Source organism: Galleria mellonella, unplaced genomic scaffold (genome assembly GCF_026898425.1).
Source record: "Galleria mellonella isolate WM207_F2 unplaced genomic scaffold, CSIRO_AGI_GalMel_v1 utg117, whole genome shotgun sequence".
Lineage (NCBI taxonomy): Eukaryota > Metazoa > Arthropoda > Insecta > Lepidoptera > Pyralidae > Galleria > Galleria mellonella.
The window spans coordinates 4,532,197-4,546,466 of NW_026441980.1; the positions used below are offsets into that span (position 1 = coordinate 4,532,197).

General features: G+C 30.4%; 2 protein-coding genes across 2 annotated transcripts in view; both read right to left on the reverse strand.

The window, feature by feature from the left end:
• Positions 1–2,589: 2,589 nt before the first annotated feature.
• Positions 2,590–7,195, reverse strand: LOC113511756 (uncharacterized). The gene is made up of 2 exons (XM_026895471.3): positions 6,902–7,195; positions 2,590–4,334 (listed from the first exon to the last, which is right to left on the reverse strand). Exons 1-2 carry the CDS (start codon positions 7,083–7,085, stop codon positions 3,772–3,774), a joined length of 747 nt encoding a protein of 248 aa, XP_026751272.1. The 5' UTR covers positions 7,086–7,195; the 3' UTR covers positions 2,590–3,771.
• A 971-nt stretch (positions 7,196–8,166) lies between these two features.
• Positions 8,167–14,270, reverse strand: part of LOC113511804 (cardioacceleratory peptide receptor-like) — a 76,659-nt gene continuing 70,555 nt past the window's right edge. The window contains exons 10-11 of the mRNA XM_052896707.1: positions 14,078–14,210; positions 8,167–12,395 (exon numbers count right to left, since the gene is read on the reverse strand). Of these exons, the coding sequence (XP_052752667.1) occupies positions 12,240–12,395; positions 14,078–14,210 (289 nt within the window). The 3' untranslated portion in view covers positions 8,167–12,239. The remainder of the gene's footprint in view (positions 12,396–14,077; positions 14,211–14,270) is intronic.

Here is a 14,270-nt window from a genome sequence, read left to right on the forward strand (position 1 = left end):
GGACGAATCCTAAAAATCTCTAGGGGCACCAAAATAACTCGTGGTTTAGAAAATTCTACGAAGATTTAACGACAAAATTGTGACGCGTTAATATTTCATCTTTGGGCGTAAATTAATAGCTGAAACGTAATTTACTCGCGATAAACCACTTTCGAGAGAACAACGGCGGGAAAGCTGCGCGAAATTTTTCGTTTCAACGGAAGTGATTTAGGTGGTGAAGAAAAAAACTTACAAAAGTTATGGATAACGAAATTTAAATTTCGAAGTTTTTTCTCAGGTTCGTTAGATTTTTATTGTGTTGTGTGTGTGGGAGGGGCGAGGCTACAAAAATATTATATAGTAATAAATCCATTGGATTTTTTATGGATGTAAAAAAATGCTCACCTGCGTTATCAGCATACACTGGCGGTGCACTGATGAAAGATGATAGATGGTGATTAAAACAGGTCAGTTGGCCCATTGTAATGAATATTGTAAAGGATTAACCACAGCTGTTTCCAGGGGTAACCCGCGTGTGTCGATCTGACAGGGTAAATTGCTAGCAATGGGGACGCTTGTCCTCATTTCTAACAATCCCTTCCCACCTATTAGTAAATTTATCCTATTAATAGGTACTATATATAGATATTTGTTACTCAATGATAGCTTAAACGGCTGAAAGAATTTGAATAAAATAAATACGAGCAAGTTATATCTCAACTTAATACATAAGACACCTTATGTGGGCAAAACCGCAGGAAACAGCTAGTATATTAAAGTTTTTTTTATACAACTTAGAATGGTAAACAAGCTGACGGCCCACCTGATGGAAAGTGGTATCCGTCGCCTATAAATATGAGCAGTACCGTGGATATAACAGAGTATACTGTTTCGGCCATGATACCCCCCAAGCGTTGCCATTCCTGAGAATTCAGGTGTTATTTCTCTGTACCCTGTAAATTCACACCATATCCCTTCAAACCGAAACACAGCCATGCAAACACAACTGCTTTATGGTTGAAACACGAATGGGAAACACCAAAGCAAACGATTTTTGTACAAAGTCTCCCTCTGGTTAAAAATAATCACGAAAATCGGTTCAATATAAATGCAATATATTGCATTTATGAGTATGAGTATACTCATACGTACATTTAACCTGCAATTATCGAAATAGGAAGGCTTGTTATGTCAAGATTTTACAGTTTTATATTTAGAATTTAATAAGAAAATATAGAGATGAATCCTTATTACATAATTTGCAAGACTTAGACAAAGAATAATAAGAACCAATAAAGGCAAAGGAAAGCATATTTTAGTCCTCAATGGATATTAATATATTCTTTCTTTACTGATAAGCAAAAACAAAATATTTATTGAGTAATTTTTTTTTTAATTTACATCGATTCATTTTCAATTTCCGTTTGTTGACAATGCATAAATTGCGAATAAGGTTTTAATCGATTTTAGCTCGCTTTATTTATTATATATCGATTCAAATATTGAATATTGAGCCAATTCAGACCATGGAAAATGGCGTAAATTAATAATACGCAGAAAATTCAATCCCTAGGGGGTCCAAAGTTTGTATCTAATTTTGTTAATTTAGAATTAGACAAGTGAAATTTTAAATTTCCGTTCTTGGTTCAAAACTAAAATTAATGTTTATTGCTTTTTGAAGAATTCACTCCTAAAAGGGTGAAATAGGGGATGACAGTTTGTATTGGAGCGAGCTATGCCATGGGAAAAAGCGCTTTCACATACCTAATATCCCTCATAGGAGGGGGAGAAGGTAAAAATGGTAATAATAAAATAAGAAGGTAGAAAAGTAATGGGGATAAGTAGCTCCATTGCTAACAATATACTATATTAGGTCGACCTCCTCGGGGTTTCCCCTGGAAACCATCGTGATTGATTTATTGTTAGATTCGTCACGGTGAGCTAACTGACCTGCTTCATCCTCACCTATCATCCCTCACTGGTCCCCCGCCAGTGTATACCGATACCGCAGGCAGGGTTACCATTCCATTATCACGCATTAAAAAAAATATCCCCCATAGGTCTATGACAGTCGTAATATGCGGGCAAAATTTTGTACACTTTGTTAAATAAGATTTAGGGTCGGCAACGCGCACGTGACACTCCTAGTGTTGCAGGTGTCCATAAGCTACAGTAACCGTTTACCATCAGACGGGCTGTATACTTGTTTGTTACCTTCGTGGTATAAGGTACCTTAATTACCCTTTATTACTTTCTTACAATTTTATTTAAATGATGCACTAGTTATTAGGAATAGCGTGTCTCCCACTGTAAACCACATGTGGGAGCATAGTAACAAATGCAGTATAATATGTCGTCAGAATAAAACCATTTTCATTTTTCATTTTATCTCGTCTGCCCACGCTATTAGCTCGTCATAACAAGTATTCAATTATAACAAAATACATAACATTTCATGTTACAATACTTATTATTTGTGCAACATGTTTGTGTGGGGGAAAGGGTTTGTTAGTAATAGTCCCAATATATAGTCCTGCCAGCGTATAACGATACAGCATTATATAAATATCATTGTATAAATGTTTGTACATTTAAATGAATAGATATTGATTGTAAATTGACAATTCACACAATTTGTATGAAATTTATTAAAACTTTTGTACTTATATATTCACAATGAATATATACAATAGACTGCAATCACAAACTTAAAAGATATTATTGGATATTGTTAAAATATGTCATAAGAGACATAATAGGTTAAGATCTCTCTGCTGAATACTGCAAGTTTATACTTAATAAAACTTAGTTTAAATATTGTAAAATAAAACAAAACATGATTATTTACACTTATTTAGATTGTAAAAATTGTTAGATATTTAAGTGAAATAAGCAATGCACTCGGATCGCCTACTTTCAATTAGCCATAACCATAATTATTTTATTATAATTATACATAATACACATATCATTATGCTGTATGGTCCCAGTATAGAATAGGCTACCCCTTCCTTTCCCGTGGGTGTTATAAGAGCCGACTAAAAGAGAGCGAGGAATGGGCAGCAGCGTCCCTCTTAAAACATCTTTAAAGTCTAATTGTGGTTGCCAAGCGTGGCAATTACTAGCAAAACTCTCAAAGGGGGAAGGCTTATATTCAGCAGTAAACAGTTAAAGACTTTTAAGTTTGATATATAAATAATAATAGGGTTAACCATAATTTGAGTAAATTTTTTCTTATTTGCTTTTTAATAAGATTTACACTAAACAGAAGTTTATTATTCTGTATTTACGATAAAATAGGGTTAATTTTTTATGCAATTTAGAATGGCAAATAAGCTAACGGCCCACCTGATTGTAAGTGTTAACTATATAAAAAAGGGGTCATAAGTAAGCCATGTGGCAACTGGCATATATATAATATTTTATTAATATATGTTTAAATATACAACCCAAGTGTATTTTATTTAATTTTAATTCGTATTTCTTTAAAACCCAAAGAGAACCCAACCCAAAAATTCCCAAAGAGGGTTGACGTCAGGCAAACGGCCGGTCGTAAAACTATAAGCTAAATCCTTTTGTAATATGGATAAAACCATATTACGCTGACCCCAAATAATAACAGGGATAAGGGTAGGAAGATGATGATGATTTCTTTTAAACCAAGTTTCAATAATAAGCCTTAGTCCTACAGAAATTGGCACCGGGATCTTAACCTATAACAATATTTACTTACGTCTATTTTATAATTAGACTTAATTACCTATAGATACAATAAATTATCTAGTAAAAGTCTTAGTTCTGCCACTTTCCACTTTCCTTTATCTTTTTCATCACAGACAGAACTTGTATTCTGAACTCTAATCGTTCATCCTCATTGTATTTCACAACTGTCGGTAAGAGAGACGCGAAGAAAGCTTCATCTTCATTCATTACTCTTGGATCCTGAGCTTCTTCGACTTCGACAAAATTCAAGGCACTATTTGTTGCGTATTCTTTTGTGTTAGTAAACATATCCTCTTCTTTGTACTCTGTTTTCTTGGATCGTTTCCTTGTATTGTGAGCATTAGTATATCTACTAGGTGTTTCATCAGGTACATAGTCTTCATCACTATCGTTGTGCTTTCTTATACTTATCCTTTGCAGAACAGTATCACTTGTTGGCTCTTCTTGCTTCATGAAAGAATTCGAAGGTTCAGAAGTATCGTCCATCGACTCGCCAGCTTCTTCAGATTCATTGATGAGAAATTTTAGATGGTGATGTAGGAGATATTTCCTTTTTGGTTTTCCCATTTTTGTTTTGAGTGACTTTACAAACGTATCACGTATATTTGTCCATTTATTCAAAACTAACTCTCCTGAAAAATCAGAAAATGTTGACGTTAATGCAGTGAGGTTAAATAAATATAACTCATATCTAGACATGGTAACGATTGTTACATTTTAATTCATTATCGTTTAATGTAATTGTATGTATGTTAACAATGATTTCATCTGTGATTTAAAATATTATTTGCTACCAAATATGAATTAGATTTTGCCACAGAATGGGCTACCCCTTCCTTTTTCGTGAGTGACGTAAGAGGCATCTAAGGGAATTTAATGATCGAGGAATGAGCAGCAGCGTCCTCTAAAACGTCACCGAAGCCTAACTGCGGATGTTAAATTGCTTGCCAAGCGTAGCAACTACTGGCAAAACTTCACAGCAGTGGACAGTTAACGGCTGATATGATGATGATAATGAAGGTAAATTAAGTATGATTTTTATGACAAGTGTGTTAAAAATTATATTTTCGCTCGCTCTTTACGAGTTTATGAGCTCATTTCATTATACTATTAAATGCGAATCAGTGAGATATAAATAATAATAATATACAAAGACCAAAAAGCACTGGTGTAAACTAAAAATCTGTATTATGTGTATGTATTCTACTTGCCAAGGCCATTGTCATGGTTACCATATTGAGTATTGGTTTCTGTGAGTAATAGAATTTTATAGCATAATAGAAATGGCGTTCAATGAGTATGAACCAATGAGTATGTATCTTTCTATGATTTTATTTAAAATATTAAGTACTTAAGAGCGTTCATACTTCAGCTTATCGAAGTGTGACAACATCGCAATTATCTCTTAATTTTCAAAAATAATTGGGCGATCAGTATTGATTATTTATTTATTTTTTTATTATTCTCTGCAAGCGAATTCCAACGTTATTCATGCAACAATGTTCGTCTAAAACTGTCACTGAAATATTGCATTTTAATAAAAAAAAAAAAAAAAAAAAATTAAAATACCAAAATCAAATATTAAACAGGTGCTAAGTTTTTAGTACTGGATTATATAGGATGATACATGCATAATATATTATGATTAACCTTGAAGTTCGCCAGTAGAGCACTTTTTAAATAAATAAATTAATTATTAACAATAAAAATCAGTCAATTGTTTTCGAAAATGACCGATAATTATGAGGTTGCCATACCATTTGCCATTTAGCATATGCCATTTAGCATAGAATAAATTAAAAAATTTATTCTATGCTAAATCAAGTACTTATAAACGAATACGTAAGTTTTTAGGAGGATAAGAAAGTTATATTAACGTAAGAATTAGTAGGTAAGTACCCATTTACTATAATATAAGCCATTTACCTACCTAATTATTAAAAGAGCAATAAAAATATTTCCCAATTTATTTAATGACTATTCATTATTATTAGTTTTTTTTTTTCCAAATAAATCTTCCAGGAAACATTAAATGAAATCTGAAAATATTGACATATTAGGTATTTATGTATCTATAAAGTATAACATAGATACTTAGTGGAAGGTATTGTATCAATAGAGTATAATAAAAAAAAAAGGTCGTGTGATCTCGATATAGAATAGTCCACCCCTTCCTTTCCCGCGGGTGTCGTAAAAGTCAACTAAGGTAATTTAACTGTCAAGGGATGGGCAGAAGCGTTTCTGTTAAAACATCTCTAAAAGCTTAACTGACATTGTCAACCCGCTTGCCAAACATGGCAAATACTGGCAAATCTCCTCTTATGATGAAGATTTATGTCCAGCAATGGATAGTTAACAGCTGAAATAATAATGATGATAATGAAATGATAACCCATTTGTTCTAGATTTACAGAAATACCTACTATTTAAATGAAATTAATAACAAATCGAAATAGTCTATTAAATAATTGGATTATTTTGTAATACTATTGATCATATAGTAGATAATAGTTTGTTTATATTTTTATTAAGTTCTATTAAAACAAGCTTTACCTACTACAGGGAAATTTGCTGATTAAATAAAAGACTATAGATTACCTACAAGGTGAAGGAAGGTAGGTAAAGTTATACATAAGGATATGTATAAGTATTTTCCTACCTATACCTAATTTAAAACATATATCTACGTACAATGCTGCCTTTAAAATTAGACTTTGACGAGTAAAATTTTTATAAAAATCTAGTACCTACTCATCTAGTAGTGGTATCATCAATATAGAATTTATTGTGCTAAGCTTAATAAACAATTTAAAAATAATATAGTACCTATCTACGTAGATAGTAACTATACCTAATTATTGCTTAGTTTTAGGTTTTTTTTTTACTTTTTAATCTGTTTTCTATAACTGATACAATTTGTAAACAATCGTTTCATTGCCTTTTAATCTTATATACTAATTTAAAAATAAAACAATTAAATATAATAATAAGCAATAATATAATTAATCAGTTAACATAAAGACCTCTTTAATTTAGCTATTTGTTCATTTTATGTAATGTCACTTCGATAAAAAGACATGCAACGATTGTTTACTAAAATTGTGGTCAGCAAAGATAAACAGATCACACGCACAAGCGCTCTCTATTATTCACACCTACATATTAAAAAGTATTTTTATATAGCTACCTAACTACATACCCATTGTACGTTTTTCTTCCGCGGACATTTCGTCGTATCTTTCATCCAACGATCGGAATATCTGCTCCCAAGCGGTTCTTCTTTCGACGCGGTCTTTATAATTTTCTAATGTTTTATTCCACAGACATGGCCGTTCCCTGACTCCACGTATTAATTCTATAACATCATATTTAAATTCCTTCATTGTAATCAAATTATCCAATGAATTAATACACTAAAATTATGAAATAAATATCGCACAAAATAAACTCGCACTGTTCACACTCCTTTGTTTAACACGTCACTGCCGTACCGGATCGTATCGTGTAGCGCTATCTCCCTCATCGCACACGTATTAGAAAGAGAAATTCAAACGACCGAGGTCGCCGACATTTTAGCGTTTCGTGTCCTACGTCGTGCAACGTGCTTGTATAGAGGCCATTTTGTATTGAGCTCTCTTGCACCTCGAGCGACAAACCTAGTGTAGAGTTTATAAGTGTCTTGACTTTTTGGACGAGATACCCTATTCGTGACTACGTAGATTGAATGCATAAAATGTCGACTAAAATTATAACTTCAGTGATACCATAGGTGATATAGACCTATAATAATGCAATATTATTATTATATATAGATTAAACGTTAGTCAATATTTAAACCTGTTTAGGTATTTAGCAGTAGACCAATTTTTTTTATGGATGATAGTAGAATGTTAATCCCGCCTACGTTAGTGGTATACGCTGACAGGACACCAGTGAGGGATGATAGGTGAGAATGAAAAGGCAGGTCAGTTAGCCCATCGTCATGAATACACATGGAATTCGACACGATGGTTTCCAGGGGGACCACGTAGAGGTCAACCTAATAGGGTATATTGCTAGCCATAGGATTACTAACTTCATTATCAACACTCCCTCCCCCCACTTTCCGCAGTAGACCTATTGATCTATTGATCTTAGTTTTTATGATTTTTTACTTTTTCATCTTTATAAATAAAATGTCGACATAATAGGCTTTTGATCAATTAAATAACAATACATCTAAAGGCCCTCAGGTGTTTCTTTATGATACTTAGAATGGCAAACAAGCTGACGCCCCACCTGATGGAAAGTGGTAACCGACTTCTAATATTAATCTATGCTATACAGGCTATTGGCACTTTCTTCTCAGTGTGCAAGTAGGTATCCCGTGACCTGCTATAATTAGTTATACATATTCCTTAATAAATAGGTATAAATAAAATTTATAGAAAAATTAAACAAAACATAATTATTCAATTCGTTTAATCTATAATCCCAGTTTTTAATATAATAATACTTATATTTACTTAATAATACCTATTTCGCTATTTTAATTAAATACAGAAATAATTGAAAAGTATTTTTGTGCTAAGTTGATTTTTATGGCATCTAATTCTTCGTTGCTTAGAGACCGACGTTTAGTTATTATTATTTCAACTTAGCACTAAAATTAGCACTTTTATCTAGACATAAAATACAAAATATGACTAGTCTGACTCCGGACTAACTACTTTGGCACTTATCTAATTAACTTAAAAAGTGCTGTGGATAAATAATAGGCAATAAATAGGTATTTTAGTACCTACTTACTTAAGATACTTAATTAACATAAAAACTGAATAAATTGTTGAAATGATTTTTGAATTGAATACAAGTATATTTTATGTGAATGTTATGTAATAAAAATATTGCAAAAAAAAATACAGTTTTTTTTTGTTTAGTTTGATTTAATTTTAGGATGGTCCCATACTAAATTTGTTAAAATTGAAGACAGTTTTTGTTAAAAAATAAAAAAAATGTAGTAGATCGTGAAGATAAGTTACTACTAAGTTACTATCTTTTTATTCGTTTTTAACATAAGTTTAAAGTGGTGTCTACTTTGGCATATGTATAAAACAAATGATGAAAGGTGTTTTTTTTTAATACTTTTATAATTTATTTTTCTGAAAAATAGCAATCACAGTTATTTATTTTAAAATATTTTCTTTATTTATATTATATAAGTATATATTTTATTATTCATGAACGGTCATTAGATTAAGAAATATATCTAAATCAGCTATTTTTCTGACTGCTTAAAAAATATTTAAATATGTTGTTTCATTTAAAATGATTAAACAAATGTTCATCATGTTTTTTTTTCTTTATTATCATTATAATAACATAAAAGTGTAATAATAACTGTTATTCTTATAATTATTACACACATCTCGAATACATTATTTAATTTGTATTATTTACATTTGGTTCAAATATTAAAATAATGTTATGTTATATAAAATTTTATTCTACATTAATTTCTAAAATGATAAATTTAAACTTCTTTATAACTTCAGATTATTCAAGATTGAAGATATTGATGCGTTCGTCGTATCCCAGTAGTCTACTATTCCAATATATGTCTACAAAAGTCGTGAGTACTAATCTAGCCGACACCAAGTAAATTTAAATTTATAATATATTCTCCGGTTGTTATATTAAATCAAAGAATGAACATATTTAACAAATTAAATTACTTTTATATTTAAAAAAAAGTAAAGTTTAATAAAACACTTCAATATAATTATTTTGTAATTAAATTAAAGAGTGAAGCTTACTATACCCATTATTTAAATTAAATAATAAATATATTTAAGACATTAAATTACTTTAATATTGCTCTTTAATTAATGAGTGAGAGTGACAGGTATTTGAAATAATATGTATCAATATATTTTTTTAATATAATTACAGGTATTAAATAATATTTTTAATCCTTATCAGAAAGTAATGGTAATTGAAATTTATTGATATTTCAAACAGCTAGTAACTTTTCCCTAGCAGCTGACGTTAACAGCATTTCAATTAGCATAATGGCTTTCGAAATTATATATATTCTCTTCTGACTTGAAACGTCCGAGAATTCTTATATAGATACATCAGTTTAAAGAAGTTTAAACTCTTCATTAATTCCATCTATATATTCCCTGTATTATTTTGTTTGAATATATTATATTAATACTTATTAAATATATTTATTTAGCTACTCGAATCATAAATACAATGCCCTATATTTTAAAGCACGTACTTACAATACCAAGTGGCTTATAAATGCTTATGTAATGATAATATTAAGGCTGTTTTCAAAGTATGCATGTCAACAAAACTTAAGTTTTTCTATGGTACTATGTTGACACATCCCCTGTACCTATTACTGTTGGAAAACTGCAGCTTAGTTCAAGGATTGAAAATCAATACGTTATACCCACACGTATTCCTGACACTCTGAAATCGGTCTTAGTATTTTATATCTATCTAGTCTTCATAATTATACCTCTAGTTAAATATACAGTAGGAATAAATGTTGATTAGACTTGCCATATCAAAGGACTAGGCAGATTTATTTATATAGAGTCAATGTAAAGGAAAAAGCGAAATTGCAAAGAACAAATTATATAAAGGCTCTTAATAAGTATCTATAAATATAATTAAAAGAAAAAGTTACGCCATGATGAAATATAAATGTAAATCAAATTTTTAAACTTTTAAAAGTTCAATGAATAAGTGTCAAATTCGTACAAATGCATATATCACACGTTTATTGGCAATCAATTATCGTTTATTTTATTATAGTAGCTGATCAAAGTGACTAAACTCCCTCTATCTGTAAGCAAGAAATGTCCAAACATGAGAATTCACATCACAATAATCTGTACTTTTTTTTAAATAAAAAGCTAAAAGAATTCTAGAATTAACAACTTTTGCTCAATAATATAGATATACCCAATGTAAGTCGTATTAACTGTATTAATAATAAACTTGGAAAACAGTCGTGTGAGACCATCAACTAATATAAACAACAGAAATAATTACATTTCAGTATCACACGGGTGCGTTGCGGGTCGTAATTGGGGCGAAATTAAAGGCAGTGATAATAGAGTTACCTGAATTTAAGATGCAACATTAAGTTACGTTTTGGTTAAAATTTAATGGTAAGAGATTAATTTTATAGTATGTATTTCATCATTTGGAGCATAGTCTTCTGATTCATTACAGTCCTTCGTGACTTTAGCTCAGACATAGCAGTTTTGCTACAAACAAATATAATTAGAATACGGCATTATTCAAAACACTCGCACTTCGTATTACATTTGCCTTTTAGTAAAATTTACTTTTTTGTGTAAACTTCCACATTATTTTATTTTTAAAGAACATTATATAATTGTAAACAGCTGTACGAGGGTAAGGTGGAAAGTTCTCGGCCTGACGCAGTAATGGCGTTATAATCAGCAAAACATTGTTTTTCTTGTGCATGTGTCATTAGTTCGTATGATAAGTTTAAACTTGTTCTCTTAAATCGTTTATTTACACGAATTTTTGCAATAAACGTGCGTGTTTTTTGTTAAAATGGACTTGCACATAAGAGTGCGTTGGCGATGGGAAAATTGCGGGATTTGGGGTACAATTTGCTCGGTCATCCCCCTTATTCTACTGATTTGACACCCTCAGACTTCTATCTATTCCCAAACTTGAAGAAATTTGTTTCTGGGAAGTGGTTCACATTCGATAAAGAAGTTGAGAGGGCCGCAAAAATATGTTTTCACAACCTTCTAGACTCTCACTTCCGAAATACTGATGTTAGAGAAACGCTACATCAAGTGTATTAAAGTCAAGGGAGATTATGTAGAAAAATAAAAATACTTTTTATTTACTGAAAATCATAGTCTTTCATTGTCAGGCCGAAAACTTTTCACTCTACCCTCGTAGTTATTCCGAATAAAATAAATAAATAACAAATAAATAGAATAAATAAAACTTACTCGATATCTTTGCTAACTTTAAAATGATATTAATTTTTTACAATCGACTGGATTATTATTTATTCTTGTTTTACATTATTTATACACACAATCAGTTTCGGTTGTTCATTCTCATTATCAACAAATGTCTAGTAAATATTATGTTATCTGTGGTAAAAGGAATAAGTAAATACGAGATGTTTTAAATAATATTATGTAATATCATAAAGTTCAACTCAGAGGTCGCAATATAAATAGTAAATTATAAACGCTAGTAAAGTTATCAAGTAAAGAATTTAAAGCATTATCGAGAAAGAAGCATTAAGACCCTTATTTCATTCTAAGTAGAGTCCCTATTTAATCACTCTTTGATAATCATGGACGATATTTTTATGACAAATTGGTTAGAACGACGATATGAGTTATAATAACTAAAAGTATTGGCTGGAATGTAGAAATTGCTATTTTAAAAAATAAAAAAAGACAATTGTAATATTTCCACTAATAAGACAAAGACAATGGAAAAAAAAATCAGTTGAAACCAAGAAGTTCACATATACATTACAAAAACGTGTCGTCGCGCCTCCGTTGAACTGGATGACAGTTGTTGTTGATCTGATTCTGTCCATCCGGAAGGTGCATGCGAACTTTCCGAGAACTCGCGCTGTTGCATTGATGGACCCTCGGTTTAGTATACTTGAGACTATCTTCTTTAACCTGTTTAAAATTAAAAAGAATGATTGGAAATGTATGAGCGCGCGTGTGTTTGCATACGTTCTTCTGTCTAGAACAATTTAACAGCTACAAACATGGATTGAAATTGATACTATGTAATTTATGTTAAAACTCTAAAATTTATACTATTTCTATGGTATAAATGTATTTTAAAGAAATCATTATCAGTAAAGGAACTTATATTTAGTTTAAATTAATATTAAGTACAATAAATACAACAATATACCATGAATTTAAAAGTAATGTTGTAAATTTAATTCATAAAACTAATTAGAGCATTGAAAAAGAAAATGTGTTGTAATTGGTAATGGAACAAAGACAAGCAAATGATAATGGTGAAACATAGTGATAACATCAATAAAACTACTACTTTTAATTGCCTAATTATTTTGAAATTTAGTTTTCTGAAAAAAAAAAGAACAAGAAAAAAATTAACACATATATCGGTAATGAATTTTATATGTTTTAATTTTTGAAAGTGTTTTATATTATATGATGTAAAATTAAATTTATTGAAAAAATATCTATGAAATAATTAATTAATAAAAGTGAATGCATTTAAATAGTAATGTATCAGAGCTGATATTGGTATAATAATTTTAAACCATACAATCTTCTCTAATATCGATAACATAGAAGCAGAAAAATTAAAAAAATTTTGAACTGCTTTTATGTTCTTATAAACATGAACGTAACATCCCACAATTTCTTAAATATCCAATCTAAGAAGAATTTTTTAAAATAAATATATAATAATATTCCCTGTCTTTTGTCAGAAAAGAGGACTATTTTGGGCGAGCCTACAATTAACAATGATATTTTCATTCATATTGTCATGTGCCATTGAGATTCTGACATCAAAAGCCTTTTGTCTTGGTCGTCAACCGAGTACAGTCACCTGTAATAATTCACGAACACTCTGAGCTCTCCGTTGAAATAATGCGATATAGTTATGTTACTGACACGTCATGTCCACCATTAATTATGGAATTTAATTCATATGAAAATGGAGAGACATTTTCATTTCATAATATGACACAAAGTTGGGACTTTTATTATTATTTTATTGACTTCATTTTATTTATACGTTTGATATTTTTTCGATTACTTTTAATAGGATCCAAGAGCTAAAAAAATATATTTGAGATCAATACATGTTTATGTAAATTCTATCTATCTATCTATCCTATTTAAGAGCTGCGCTCTTGTCGGTGGAGCTCTTGCCACTCACTACGATTTTCAGGGAGTCTCTTCACCTCTTGATACGACACGACACCAACTCCTTCCTTGATCTGCCTGATGTAACTATGTCTCGGTCTCCCTCTGTCCTTCCTTCATTCTATCTTACCTTCTATTATAAAACTCTATAAATTGGAAAAATATATACCTATCAGTTCAGAATAGACAACAAAAAAAACACTTAAATTGTAGCAAAACCAGTTATTTTGATATAAAAACTAAACTACCTAACTTGATTTTGAAAAAAGACTTATTCAACTAATTTGTAGGTATATCCATTCAAATAAAAAGAATTTTCAAAATCGGTTTACAACTGACGGAGTTATAGTGTAATAAGTATAAAAAAATACAACTGAATTGATTTTTTCTATTTGAAGTCGGTTGAAAATGAAATTCATAATAAATAAATAGTCTAAAATACATACCCTGACAGTAAGATCGTGTCTGGTCCGTCTGTGTGAAGATGTTAATAATTCCGTATGAGCACGTGACTCGTTGCCAGCTGGACTATCGCTGGCTTTGACCCAACACCAAAGCCACTTGTATGGAGGTATGTTCCTGTTGGTTTATACACTTATAATGTATTTTGAAATAAATATTCTTCTTATTTAAAATTTA